Source organism: Siphateles boraxobius, unplaced genomic scaffold, assembly GCF_051911475.1.
Source record: "Siphateles boraxobius isolate OS27281-9 unplaced genomic scaffold, OSU_SipBor_1 130, whole genome shotgun sequence".
Lineage (NCBI taxonomy): Eukaryota > Metazoa > Chordata > Actinopteri > Cypriniformes > Leuciscidae > Siphateles > Siphateles boraxobius.
Window position 1 is genome coordinate 11364508 of NW_027508734.1, and position 15075 is coordinate 11379582.

A 15075-nucleotide genomic window follows, 5' to 3' on the forward strand; every position below is an offset into this window, starting at 1 on the left:
TAAAGTGCTCCTATTATGCTTTTTCGAATATTATTACCTTTGAGATAAGCCCCTTTCCCACTCTGCGTTGATCCCAGAAAATTGGCATAAAATTTCTGGGGATCCTTCTGTGTGAACTCCAACATGTCCCAGGTTGGGAACCTAGTAACATTGCTGGGGTCAGTCAACTTAGTCTTTATTGGATATTTACGGGATGTGTTTGAACGCACCCACATATTCCATAAAATCACTGGCGGTGTAAATAGCAAAAAAAGCAAATGATCCTAGGACAAATCCCGGGACACGTTATCAGTGTATTTTCCGTAATCTGTGTGTGAAAGAGGCTATAGTGTTATGTAGCTGTTTGTGAATGTAAAAAGTAACTGTTCGGATTACTCTATATACAAGTGTAGTAAGGAAGCCTCTAGAACTGAAATTCAGTCATTTACGACACATGATGTAAGCGGTAGACCATTCACTACAGATTGGTCCATCTGACCAATTAGAACAGAGTATCTCTCTGAACGCAAGTGTTTAGAGAGACTGAATCATGAAAGAGGTCATGCTGCAATGTATTATAAGAAAATGTCATTTTTCTTTACCATGAATACATGTAAACCTATGGTAGGAGACCTTCAAAACGAAATTAGGAACCTTTAAAATAGCATAATAGAGGCACTTTATTAAAGGAATAGTACCCACAAAAATGAAAACCCTGTCATCCTGACTTAACGTTCAGTCATAAGGCTTCAGAAGACATGGAATATAGTGTCAAAATGACTGCTTTCATCATACTCATGGTGATTCATTTTTTTTATTTTGTTCCACAGAATAATCTAAACTAAGTACAGGTTAGAAACAACACGAGGGTGAATAAATGATGCCAAAATTGTAATTTTTGGGTGAACTATCCCTTTAAATTGAGCAAAGGCTAAAATGTAATGCACAGTTAACAGGCTTTCTGTCATTCACACCTCTGGAACAATGAAAGCGTTTTGCTGCAGGCAATGTTTTTACAAGACCTTTAATTTGTTGTTTCATTGATTGGTCTCAGTTGGCTAATTGTTGCCTGATTTTGCCTGTGCTTTCACTTCCTTTGTAACGTGGCTTTCGTAAGCTTGTAATATTTAGGAAGCAGAAAAGAACTTCAAATATAAAGGCTGTTTGTTGTATTTTATTTTCCACCTTTATGCTTCTTTTTCTCATATCATCCTTAGTTCTCAGTTTCTATATGTTGTGCTTGAATCACTCTCAGGAGGGAGATGGGTTCCCTTGGGTTCCTCTTCCTTAAAGCTGAGTCCTATTAGTTTTGTGGTAAACAGGCCAAGACAGACACTGGGCAATATGCCCTCTGTCTGTTCATATTCATTAGCTCCTACTGAGAAGCAGGGGAGTTCGGCCCCTCTGGGGGCCCCTCTCAGAAACGGCCCCATGATAGCCCCTGTCTTGACTTCGGCATCAGCACTGCATCTGCCGAGCCGCTCTTGGGACCAGGCCGCTTGAGGATACACTCGCTATTTTTAATCAGTTTCCAACTTTATGTGGCTCTAATGTGGCTTCTGTCATGTGGTGAACTCCAGAGATAGTCTAGTGACCAAAATTTGTTTCAGCTTAAGGCCCCGATATACTCACAGCCAAGTTATTTTCTGTTCTTCACTTTAGGGTAAGAAAAAAAAAGTTTAAAAATACGTGAGCAGGCTATACTGTTATATATCTCCTGATGCAGCCCACGCTAGTGAGAGCAGCGTCTATATGAATATGTGAATATGTGCTGCACACTCTTTCCTTTCAATAAAATAAACACAACAAAAATGACAGAGATGAGAAAACAGTAAAGAAAGCATCTGATCATACGATGTGGATATTTGTTCAAGTCAGGTCACTTTTATTTATATAGCACTTTATGCAAAAGATTGTTTAAAAGCCAGCAGCTGTACAGTATTAAACATGAAAAACAGTGTCAGCGTCTCTTTCAATTATAATTACAAATTCAGTTTCTACTTTAAAACAGCTCTACAGTGTTTTTACTAAAGGATGTCTGACCTTGATGGACTGAACAGAAATTAACTGCTGAAGATTTCCACGTCAAAGAAGGAGGAGCCACAGAGCCACACCTACCTATTATGTCATCGCCACGGACCAATGGTAGTCCGCAGGTGTTTACCTGGAAAGTTTGGTTTGGCAAGCTGTTTCGAACTCCCGAAACGAACACAAAACTAACTTAGTTTTTGCCTAATTTTGTTTGAAATGATGTCACACCAGATCGTTCTTCGATATTGATTAAAGAATTTCGGGGCCTTTAAATTAAACAAAGTAAATGTTTATTACATGAAGTTAGTATACTAGTTACCTATACAAAGACTCACAAATTCCATAAAAATTTACTACGGAGTCTTTTAAAACCACTTTTATTTTAGAGATATTTTAGAAACACCCTATTTACATAAATTGGAGTTAAGCTTATGTCACCTCAACAAGCTATTAATTAAAAAAGAGAGAGAAATTGCTTGTTGTGCTAATTACTACGAAAGCTTGTTTCCGCTATGGAACATAAAAAAAGGTATTTGCAACTTTTTATCTCAATTCTAGCATTTTTGTCTTGGAGATGCAAGTTTATATTTCACATTATTCTGACTATATTTCTAACAATTCTGAGTTGATAACTTTTTTCCTTGCAATTGCGAGTTTATTTCTCACAATTCTGATTTTATTTTTTCCAATTGTGAGTTTATTTCTTGCAATTTTGACTTTCTCAAAGTTCTGAGTTTCATGCAACTGCAAGTTTATATCTTGCAATTGCAAGGTATAAACTTGTAATTGAGAGTTTACATCTGACATATCTGACATTTTTTTTATCACATTTAGTTTACATCTCGCAATTCTTTTTTCTTTTTTTAAGAACTAAATTAAGTGTAGTTCTGATTCAATTAAAGACAATATAATATTGTCTGAGTACAGTTTAGTTAGATTGCATGAAGACATTTAAAAACTCTGTGTATTATTCTTTATTTATAAATTTTAGTCTTACCAACAAAAACGAACAAATCAAGCTCATGTCATGAAATTTTCATTTGTTGAGCACCTCGAAATTTAGACTTGTAAACAATCTTATTCCTGCTTTTTTAAATCTGAATAAAACAAGTTCCTAATCAGTCTTGTTCTGTTTAGTAGTTGATGTCTTGTTTGTGCTAGCTCTTTCTTGTTGATATTTGCATATAGTTTTTGTTTGAATCCGTGGCACTGATGGACACCTCGGGCTCCTCACCCTGGAAGTCCTCGATCCCCGTCAGTCAACCGACAGATTAAGCTCTTACATCATCAAACAGTGCCATTCAGTTGGCAGAGGTCGGGGAATGTGATGAGGTTGAGAGAACATGGGCACAAAGGCAAGAATGCTCAGAATGAAAGCAAACAGAACAGTGAGACTGACTAAAACGTTTGTCAGATTGGTGACTCAATTCTAGAATTATTGCAATGACCTTTAAAGTTTGAAATAAACTTAAAATAAAACATTGTGTACAGGTTGTGTTAGATTTGGTAATGGACATTTTATTTTATTATGTTATCTTTCTTTATTGTTAGTAAAGAATAGCGGTTATGTTTGTTACCATCAGAATTGGTTGGAAGCATATCATCTTTCTCATGCACACACTGCGGTGGAAGAGTGTGAGTGATGAAAAAGCTGGAGTGTGGCCGAAGGGACGGAGGAAGCGAGTCAGTCAGGAACACCCTCTCTGTTGAAATGTCAAGCTCAACCCTCAAGAAGCTTTGGAAACACAGTCAAACAATGAGGTTTATTTAACTTAAGATGCGCCTGATTGCTGGATGGCGCGGAGGGTGTTAACTTCACCGTTTATTGTCAGTGGACGAATGCTGATAATTCAACACCACGACTATTTTCAGCTGGTTTGTTTAAGATATCTGTCAGATTCCATGTGAATTTTAAAATAATTATGCTTACTTATAAGGCTTTGCATGGACTGGGACCTCATTATCTCTCTGAGCTTTCAACCCCTTACACACCAGCACGTGATCTCCGCTCCTCGGACGCTGGCCTTTTAATTGTTCCGCTTACTCGTTTAAAATCCATGAGTGATGGCGCTTTTTCTTCAATTGCTCCAAAACTTTGGAATTTCCTGCCAGCTAAGATTAGGCAAGCTGAATCCCTTAGTCTTTTTAAATCGTCCCTTAAAACTTATTTGTTTAAGGTAGCTTTTACATGATTGTTTTTATTGTCATATTATTATTATTATTATTATTTTTATTTTATTGGACTTTTGATAGTATGTTTTTATTTGGTATTTTATTTTCATTTGTTTTTTCTTTCATTAACGCATTGTTTGTATTATTGTATGTTTTATCTTGTTTCTATTCTTGTGAAGCGCTTTGAGATGCTACTTTTAAAGGTGCTATGGAAAATAAAGTTTATTATTATTATTATAATTATATCTAGCCTCCTTTTCTCTATTTCAAAGATACAAGCAGATTATTCAGTTATTTACAATACAATAGTTTCATTAAATTAAGGCATATACAATAATATCAAAGCAAAAGGACAATTCTTGCATTGGGAACTTTTCTGTCCTATAATACACTCTCAAAAATAAATGTTCCAAATGGAAGTTTTTGCAGCCATGCTGAAAAAGAACAATTTTTGGTTCCCCAAAGAAACTTTCAGTGATCAGGTCTGAAAAAAAAAAGTTTTTTTTAATGATCTAAAGAACCCTTTTCCGTTATATGGAATGCAAATGTTCCATGATATTAAAGGTTCTTTAACCATCAATGCTAATAAAGAACCTTTATTTTTAGAGTGTAGAATGATGTAAAAAATAGATTAAATTAGCTTTAAGCGTTTTTATTGTCCTTTTAAGGAGTACATTTAGTTTTCTACAGTCACATTACTTTTTATGTTTCCCTTTAATTCGGGAAAAGGATGCTAAATTCGCATTTATTTGTATAGCGCTTTTCACAATACATAGTTTCGAAGCAGCTTTACTGAAAATGCATGCGTCTACATTACAATTTAGAGTGATCTTTTATCAGAAGTGACTGTGTCCAAGTAATGTATTTCAGAAATGTACATATATTCATACATGTGCATAATTATTAACATAACACATGATTACAATACTGTATATTGAAAATTTAGCATTGGTGCATGTTGATTCAGAGGTTGCATCAAAATAATATTTCTATAGGCTGTAAAAATCATGGAAATATTATTTTGCACCTATTCGTGATTGGCAGTTCAAGATCAGAAATGTAAGGTTTTCACAGTATGATCTGAAAGTAGCTTTACTAGGTGTCATTACCTGTATTTTGATTACATTTTCTCTTTCTTTTTATTTGTATGTTCAAAGTTAATTTGACTGATACAGTAGCTAACTTATTGTGTTTGCAGTCCACAGCTTGTCCAAAAAGTGTTAGAATCCGTTACTAAAGTCTATAGCTATTTGGTCTGGACTAAAAGTATGGTCTGTGTCCATCTTCTACCTTTTACATCTTCATAAATATGCAAATATTAATTTTTTCCTACTTTTTCGAGACATCTGGAACTTGCATTTGTGTCTCACATGGTTCCCTGAGGCCAGTTTTGTAGATGTTCTTGTCTGTCCTCTCTATCCTTATTTAGCAGGTTCAGAATCAGCTCTTTGGTCTTTTGGATGGTTTGTGAATAAGGTTCAATTCTCTGTCATTATTTCTCAGACTTTTGCACATCTCTCACCCATGGCCCCTTAGCTTGGCTGATGTTGGTGAGTAATGTGCCAAGAATTTCCTGGCACTTGTTGGAAGCAGACATTTTGGCTCTTAGGTTGACAGCCACATTGTGGTCGTGTCAGGCAACTGTCCTGATTGGAAGATGTCATCCAATCACTTTTGACCATCGTGTTCCGTTTGACCATGCTGTTGAGTGGTCTTGGCTGGACTGTTTGTTTCATTTATTCAAGTTGTTTGAGAGGTACATGACCCTCACTCCAACAAACAAAAGGCTTTTCACTACAGACAGGACTCCACTACTGACTTAGTTACACAAGTCATTGCACACTTATGTATGACATACTATTTGGACACTGTTTTGTTTGCTTTTCACCATTTTCTCTCTCTTTCTTTCATTCATTATAGAGAGAGTATAAATGTGAAATTGTACAATAGCTAATCATGTCCTGTTGAGAGTCTCTAATTGAAGTAAATTAAGTGTCGTCCTGTGACTTTAACATGCTTTTATTAGAAAATCAATACAAGATAGAAGCACAGAATGTGCTTAAACAGTGTAAACTTACTAATGATATAAAATAATTGCTTATTTTATGCATATTCACTAGATTTTATAGTGTTGTTTATAGTTAAGGAAATACGTAATTGAAGTATTTCTCCCCGTCCATTATTTTCTGTAGTTAATTCAGCTTTGACTACTTAACGTACACTTAACTTTATTCAAACTTTTTGTATATAATTTCAGTCTTGGGTGTTCCAGCTATATTTAACGTAATGCTTGTAAAATTCAGCATGAAACGGAAGTTACAATAGTGTTTGCTTCCTATTGATGTAGATCCCAGTGAAACGGCTTCTGGAACAAGATAAAATGTAGGGTGGGACTTGATCTTGTCCATCGGGAATTGATTGGATGGTTGGATCGTTGTTTTTTGCTAGAGCTTGGTTGCAGGTATGACGTCAGAACCTGGAAGACTAATTCGCTAATTGTTCCCTCAGATTTTCCTATTGGATTTTTTAATGGAGTAATCAATTTATGAGAAAAATAAGGTTTATTGTAAACATAACTTGATGAGACACACCCCAAACGTTCTCATCTACTTATTAGAAACATATGTTTTTTAAAATACAAATAACTGCTTCAAAATTCACATTTTTCGATATGGGTGTGGGTAATTTATGTGTTCAAGTATCGTCAAGTTATGTTTACCTCAGACCTTATTCTACTTATTTAACCTCATAGGAAAATCTCGAAGAAACTACTAGCAAACTAATCTTGGTTTTTTGATTTATAATAAATACTGCAATATCCCATAAAAAATAAGCATAGTTCATTTTGATTTCTTGATGACTCTAAAAAGGTGTACGATTAAAGTTTCTCATAAGTTTCTCAAAATCTCATTGATATACATTTTGTCATTCAAAATCTAACCAACATTGACAACGTTGATATTCAGTATTTGTATACTGAATTGTAATAATGGGTTGTCTTTCTTTTCTTTCTTTCATTTATTTACATATTGGTTTCTTTTTATGCAACAATGTATCCATTCATAGCTATCTTTGCAGTACATAATTCATGTTGTGTGTTGATTCTCATGCACAGCAGACAGAAAAAACAAAGAATCCAGAGTGTCTCTGATGGGGTTCTGATGTAGTATTATACACAGTATTAAATCATTTAAACTTACCTAAAACTTGAACGTTATTTTTTTGCTGTGTTGCATGCACTGATATTTTGAGTACAGTAATGCACATCTAGCTCATAAAATGTTTCACTTGTTTTAAAAAAAACTTTTATAGCCACAGAATTACTTTTTATAGAGTTGTAAACACTGTAGGTAAAAATGATGTATAATTTGATATATTACTGTAAATTAGTGTCATGCACTTTATGTTTCTCCTTGTTTCTTTTGTAAATTAAGGTGCACTTATTAAAATGCGGTAAGATATTCATTCATGCATTATTGAACACTAAGTTCACCAAAGTTTACCCTACGGTACTTTAATGAAATATTCATTGCAAAAGCCAGATGTGGATTTGTTCACATGAATTGTACATATCCTGACCGTCTCAGAGAGAATGCAATGTTGTTTTAAATTCAAATGTTTTATGTTCATCTCTCTTTTTTCCCCACTTCTATAGTCTAAGGCTCGGAATGTCCTGCGGCTGGGTCTTCATTCTCTGGGATCTGCGCTGTGGGGGGATGATGTGTGCTGTAAGGATAACCCCGCCCACTGCCACGCCCTCACCACCTTTCTCTATGCCCTCCGAGGCCTGTTACGCACTTCACTCTCGGTCGCTATGGTGACTGTACCCTCCCACCTCATACAGGTATGATTAATCAAATAGTTTCTCGGTTTGTTTCTTCATATATATATATATAATCCTTTGCTCAGGTTTCTACTGAAGACGGATGGCATAAAAGGCCATTAATTGGTAATATCAAACACTTTTCTAAATGTTAGGGTTACGGTTATTATATACACACCTGGGCAAAAAAATGGACCAAGGCACCAAGCCCAAAATGGCTAAACACTACATTTTTAATCGTCTTAAACACAAATTATTGGTCAGGAAATTTGCTCAATTTAAGCTAATGCACTACTTAAAAAGCCATTGTTGTCTCAGAAAATCATCAAAGGCTTAATTAATTATTTGTCAGAATATGGGAAGTTGTGTGTGGAGTGATGAATCACTATGAAAAACGAGTTGCATGGTGAGAAATATAATAATAAATGCATCTCTACCACAGTGAAGCATGAAGGAACGTAATTTTATATAGTGTTTGCTAGTCTAAATAAAAATAAAAATAAAATTCTATGCGGAAAAACTGTGTTTTGTTTTGTTTGAGATAAGCTATTAGTTTATTAAGCAAACAAATTCTCAATTTTTTTCAATCAAACCTGCAAAAATGTCCCATAGATTTACACTTTAAGTCAATAGTCAATAATTTTATCCATTAAAACTCATCTTTGATCAACAAAATGACATATTAAAACGTTTTTTCTTTGAAAAAAAAAATCTTCATGCCTTAAAAATAGCTTGAATATAACTCTACACCCTTGCCTCATTTAGTATACGCGGTTCTATGAATATGCAAATTAGCCCCGCCTCCACTCACTCACACCAGCTCAGAGATCTACTCGTTGATGATCACACTTTGACGTGATTGGTTTCAAGGTAGTTTGTGACGTCAGAAACACCAGCGATTTCAAACCGTGTTTTTGAGACTGTCCTTGGTTCACTGCAGTTTTAAGGAGAAAATACTCAGCAATGTTGTTAACTTATGAATTTGCACATGGTTTGTCTTAAAGCATATTGAAAACACTACATAGACATATAAACAATATTAAAAGCTTGATTTTTACCACAGGGTGACTTTAAGGAGGGACGTAAACCATATTGAGACACCAGAATATCTTTAAACTTTAGGGTGGGCTAAAATGACCAGAACGCATGCCCTAGCGACTACTTACTACACTCAGGCTGCGTCCGAAATCTCATACTTCCCTACTATATAGTTGGTGAAAAATAGAATGTGACAAAAAAGGTATACCTCAATTCACAGTACTAATAAAAGAGTAGGCAAAAAGTACTCGGATGACCCACTACTTCTGGCGAGATTCTGAAGTGGGAATACAATGGACACCATCAGGCAACTGGAGAGGATTTATGAATGGCAGTGAAGCTGACGCTGGTTGGTCACATGATAATGATAGCATGGCGAATGTACAGTAGTACGTCAGGATTGCATTCATACTACACGCACTGATACACACACTTTTTTAGTACCTACTCAAGAGAGTATCCGATTTCGGATGCAGCCTCTATCTTTGTGCGACCCTTGGCAGGCAAGCTCCTCTCACATTTTCCTCAGAAAATATATCTGTTTTGCTGTCTTTTTAAACCTTTGAACTGATGGTACCATCAGTACTTGCCATCGAGTAATTACACAGGACACATGCAAGATGAACATTTCCGACATCAACTTCCAGAAGTAATCTTGCAAAACGGTCTTTTTAGACTTTGTTTTTGAACTTGACTGTCATTCACATGGACCAGCATTGAGGTCACCATAAGTTTGTCAACCCTGGCACACCATAACCGCCCCATGAGCCGGAGTCAAAGAGTCGACCCCCCTCCGTTTCGTGAATGAGGTTCCGCTTGGCTGGGGTTCAGGGGGCCTGTGTGTGTATCTGTTTGAGTACATGTATGTTTGGCCTTCAGAGGAGCTTCTTTATTGGCGCGTGAAGCTACATTTCTTTGTCTGAGGCCCTCAACTTTGCATTCAGCCAGCCAATGGTCAGTCTCAAGTCTTTCTGGGCGCTTCTCTCTTTCAGCGTCTTTGGGTTCCTGAGAGGCCCTTTTCTTTGTGCCTCCATTAGCCAACGAGAGTCAGGCCACAGCCGCTGTGCTCTAAGAGTGCTTCAAAAGACAAGATCTCGCTGTTCTTTGTCCGTTTGGAGACAAAGTGCTAAAACCCCTCTTAGGGAGGCTGGGGGGCACACAGCGGTTTTCTGCGGTGGAGGTGATAGTGTAAACGCTGTGATTGGTTTGAAAGTGGTTTTGTGGAATGGATGTGATGAAAACATGTTGACCTTTCAGTAACTACAGTATTTTGAGGCGGTGAGGTCTTAACTAGTCACAAACAGACTATGTCTAATAAATAAATTCGGTCACACCTTAGTTTAGGGTCCAATTCTCATTATTCACTAACAATTAACTATGATTTTGCCTCCATAAAATCCGAATTACTGCTTATTAATAGTTAGTAAGTTAGTTGTTAAGTTTCTGTGTTGGGTAGGATTAAGGGATGTAGAATAAGGCATTCATATGTGCGTTATAAGTACTAATAAACAGCCAATATCCTAGTAATATGCATGCTAATAAGCAACTAGTTCATAGTGAGAATTGATCTTAAACTAAAACGTAAACCTATGATAACTTAAATTCTAATCCCTTCTATTTATCAAATAATCCTTTATAATCCCGATTTCTATAGGATCATGTGACACTGAAGACTGGAGTAATGAACTGTAAATTCAGCTTCGCCATCACAAGAATAAATTACATTTTGAAATTGGTTATTTGGTTATTTTACATTGTAAACTTTTATTGTGCATTGTAAACTTTTGAATATTTGTCCTTTTTTCTTATTCCTTTGAATCAATGTTCTTAATAATTATTATTATTGCTTCACATATATTTTTGTTAATACATTTTTTTATTATTATTATTTTACATTGATTATTATTAATAATAATATTACAATTGCTTTTGATTAATAAAATACACACTTTACATTTAAAAATGCAATGTAGCCATTGAATGTTCAATACAGTAATTAAGCCTTTGTTTCATTTAAGATTCAATATTCTATTTTTAGTTTCAAGTGTTGTCATGCAAGTTGTTTTTGGTCTTCAGTTTAAATCTCTGAAGCTTTTGTATCAATATATCTGCTCATGTGGAGCTTGAATAGATTTCCTTAATGTACAATAACACTACAAGTGTAACAGTACGATGAATAAATATTTTTGCTTTAACTACTAAATGTGGGGTCAACTCACAGAGATGTTGTGTTAATCCTCCATTATTTGCATTAGCACCTCATCTAAAATCCATCTGATGTGGCTTGTAATGAAAAGTCCTGTCAAGTATTTTTAATGTCGACGTGAAAGGGCCGGGCCTTGAAAGCCTCCTATGATGAGATTAAAGCCACAGTCCATCTGAATCTTTAATCAATCTCTGCTCAAATAGCCATAGTCCTCTAGCACACACACCTACAGATACAGCCTCTGTTGGGTCCAGGACCCTGGAGACCCAGTCTTTCAGTCTAAAGAGTGACAGCTTAGGATACGGAAAGAAGGGGTTTAAGGAAGAGCTGGACCGCTATGACTAGAGTTTGTTTTGTTTTGATGTGACTTGTATAGCAGGTCAATCTTAGACGTGTACATTTTCCGTAACCGATTAGTAGGCCTGCATGGAATCGGTTCAGTTGGGCAGAAACATTCATTATTCACACTTTTACAAATTCATTGTGCGTTTCTTTATTAAAGGGATAGTTGACCCAAAAATGAAAATTCTGTCAGTAATTACTCACCTTCATGTCATTTTAAACCCGTAAGATTTTCTTTTATCTTCGGGACACAAACCCTGTCACAAATCTTTTTGATGAAATCGGAGAGCTTTCTGTCCCTCCATTGACAGCTACGTTGGGGTTACATAAGGTCTATATTTAGCACTGTTTGCCATTTCAAGATTTCCCCTCAAAAATGAGCAGATTCCAACTGGGCTTTCATTCATTGAACAAAAAATGCTGTAAATGTTCATAAAACTTAGCTACTTCATTAAGTTGAATGATAATTTATGTAGAACCAATGTATAAAGAAATTTGTTCTAATTTTGTCATTAAAATGCTCTTCAGATTTAAATACGCTGAATATATTAGCTGTCTCGTGATGAACTATGGGCTGATATTTAAAAATTACAAAGTTGAACAAAATGCCTAAATATCTTAAAAAAGAATGGGTTTAATTCATAACACATGAGCAGAATTAATTTATGTATAAATTGATTTATCTTTTTGCTGTGTACATGTAATAGATGGTTTTGCATTTACTTCACATCACTTGTCACAATGAAATGTATATTTTTGTTTATTTACATATGCATCTTTTTTCATGCATCATATTCAACTCTGTTTTTAATTAACAGAAGTTTTTTTTTTCTCTGACTTGTCCATAAAGAAATCTTTATTTTCGGTGCTTCGGGAAGTTTGATCAGTTAAACTACACAATGCTTCCTAATATCATTATTCCATCCTGGACTGAAGTCTTCCATATGTTGGACCAACTGTTGTGTAGTTGCATTGCATTTTTAGCTGTATTGTTTACTTGAATTGATCTGATGGTGTTGAGTTAGCAGCGACTGTCACTAACACAGTTGCTTGGGTTAAATTTTTTATGCTAGATTTGGGAAAAGGGTCAAGGCTGCGTACACAAACACGCATGCTCTCAAAGTCTGCTGTAGAAGGAATGAAAAGAGAAAGGAGGAAAAAAAGAGGACACGGATGCATGAAAACTGCATTAGGCCACGTCAGCTGCTACAGAGAGGGAGCGCATGAAATATTCAGGAGTGGCGTAGAGATAAATTTTTCACCACAGCCTGATATCTCTGTCTGTCTTTGGAGTGCGCCTTTCTGAATGGTCTCTGTATTTGTTTTTGTCCAGGAGGAGGCGCTCTCAGCAGATTTGCTGCTCGTATTTGATCTGCATTTCTGCTTTTTTCGCTCTTTAACACTTTAAACTGGCTTATTTTCTCTTTGCAGCTGTTGACTTGTGTTTGTTCAATCCAACCCATGACAGGATCTTCATATCAGTAAGGTCAAGGTCAGAGGTTTTCATAACTCATTTTCCAAGCCCCTTAAATGTTTATTAAACATTCTGGCCCATTTCTATCATACCTTCATCTCTCTTTAACATGTTTTACCACATTTTAATCTGTTTTGCAAATGTTTCCCATGAAAATCATCATCGGAAATGGATTATGAGCTAGTCCATTTCAATGTGTGAATGTGAACTTGTGTAATTCTTGCGTGACACAAAACCTTGATGGGCTGAAAGGCATTTTTACACCATTTAATTGCATATATTTTTGGAATGAAAGCATTAATGCGTGAGAAGCCTTTGCTCTGAAGCGGACCGGGTCTTTGGATCTTTCTCTGAGTTGATTTGGCTTCGTGCTTGCGTTCATCCAGATTTGTGCCGTATGGCGACACTGCATGATTTGTTCGATCCGAGTAAGAGAGACAGACAGATTTGGAGAGCATGTGTTTGAAGGAATCAGAGCACTCAATGTGTTTGAGCACCAAACGTATGTTCTGCTCTGATCTGATGGATTAAATGTTACACGACGCAACCAAAGACAGCATTTCACAGTGTTGGCATTATATACAGTTGTACAGCTGATATCCTTACCAAAAAATAACCTTATAAAAGCGGTTTGGATGCCATGATTAATGCAAGTGCTGATATGTTAAAACATAATTTGGATGCATTGAATGGTGTATTGAATTGTACACCCATTCAAACGTGGAAGGGTGTTCTGGGAGGTTGCCAGGCTGTTGCTATGTCATTCCTAAGTTCTGGATGGTTTCTAGGTGGTTACTTACAGCGCAGTCTCTGATATTATGGCCATATTCTGGCCTGTTCATCACCATGTGTGAAAAGCAATACTTTCTTACTTTACTAAACAAATGGCACAGGTGTTGGATGAGTTGCACTGAGGCCTAGAGTTTTTTTTTAAATCTGTTAACCTCTTTTGCTATAAGCACATACCATACCATTCAAAAGTTTGTTCATCTAGGCTGCATTTATTTAGTGAAAAATTTTAACACAACGTAAAGTTCATATTTTCTATTTGAATATAATATAAAATGTAATTTATTCCTGTGATCAAAGCTGAATTTCCAGCATCATTACTCCAGTCTTCAGTGTCACATGATCCTTCAGAAATCATTCTAATGTGATGATTTGTGCTCAAGAAACGTATCTGATTATTATCAATTTTGAAAACAGTTGTGCTGATTAATATTTTTCTGGAAACCGTGATACATGTCCTTTTAGGATTCTTTGATTAATTGAAAGTTCAAAAGAACAGCATTTATTTGAAATAGAAATCTTTTGTAACATTGTTATGTCATATCTAATACATTGAATGCATCCTTCCTGAATAACAGCATTCATTTCTTTCCAAAAAAAAATCTTACTGAACCCCCAAATTTTTAATTGTAATGTATTATAAGGAAAACCGTTTACCTCAAATGGACAACAGTAATACCTCAAATCATCAATCCTCATAGAGAGAGGTGTTGGTAAAATGGATTTTTTTTTAAATCACTGCTGACTGAGGTGGTTTTAGATCTGTAAGCTCAGGCTTTGTTGTAAGATCATGAATTCCGCCTCCGGAATACCCTGCTCCATTTTTCCGAGAGATAATGATGACCTAATTCAGTTCTCAGAGTAAAGGGAGTGAAACCCCTGCTTGTTAGGATGGGTTTAATTAGCAAGAGATGCTCTCAGCTTCGCTCTAAATGTTTCTACATTTGTTTGTACACTTTTAATTGGACTCTTCTCATGTATTTCTCTTGTCTTTCTCATCTATTCCCACTCTCTCTTTCTGTCTCGCACTCTCAGAACAGAGCTGTAATGGGACGGATAATCAGAATGAGTGACACAGCCATCGCTCTGGAATCATTCAGAGGCTCAGAGAACGAGACCAACCCACTTTACAAAGACTATCATGGTGAGAAGAAACATACATGCAAGAGTTCAAATACACCGACAGAAAACCCCCAAAGCCTAAGTATTATATATTGGCTT

General features: G+C 35.9%; 1 protein-coding gene across 2 annotated transcripts in view; it reads left to right on the forward strand.

The window, feature by feature from the left end:
- Positions 1-15075, forward strand: part of elp4 (elongator acetyltransferase complex subunit 4) — a 68199-nt gene that overhangs the window by 18139 nt on the left and 34985 nt on the right. For both annotated transcript variants that reach the window (XM_077227878.1, XM_077227879.1), the window contains exons 7-8: positions 7838-8026; positions 14890-14998. In XM_077227878.1, coding sequence (XP_077083993.1) covers positions 7838-8026; positions 14890-14998 — 298 coding nt within the window. The remainder of the gene's footprint in view (positions 1-7837; positions 8027-14889; positions 14999-15075) is intronic.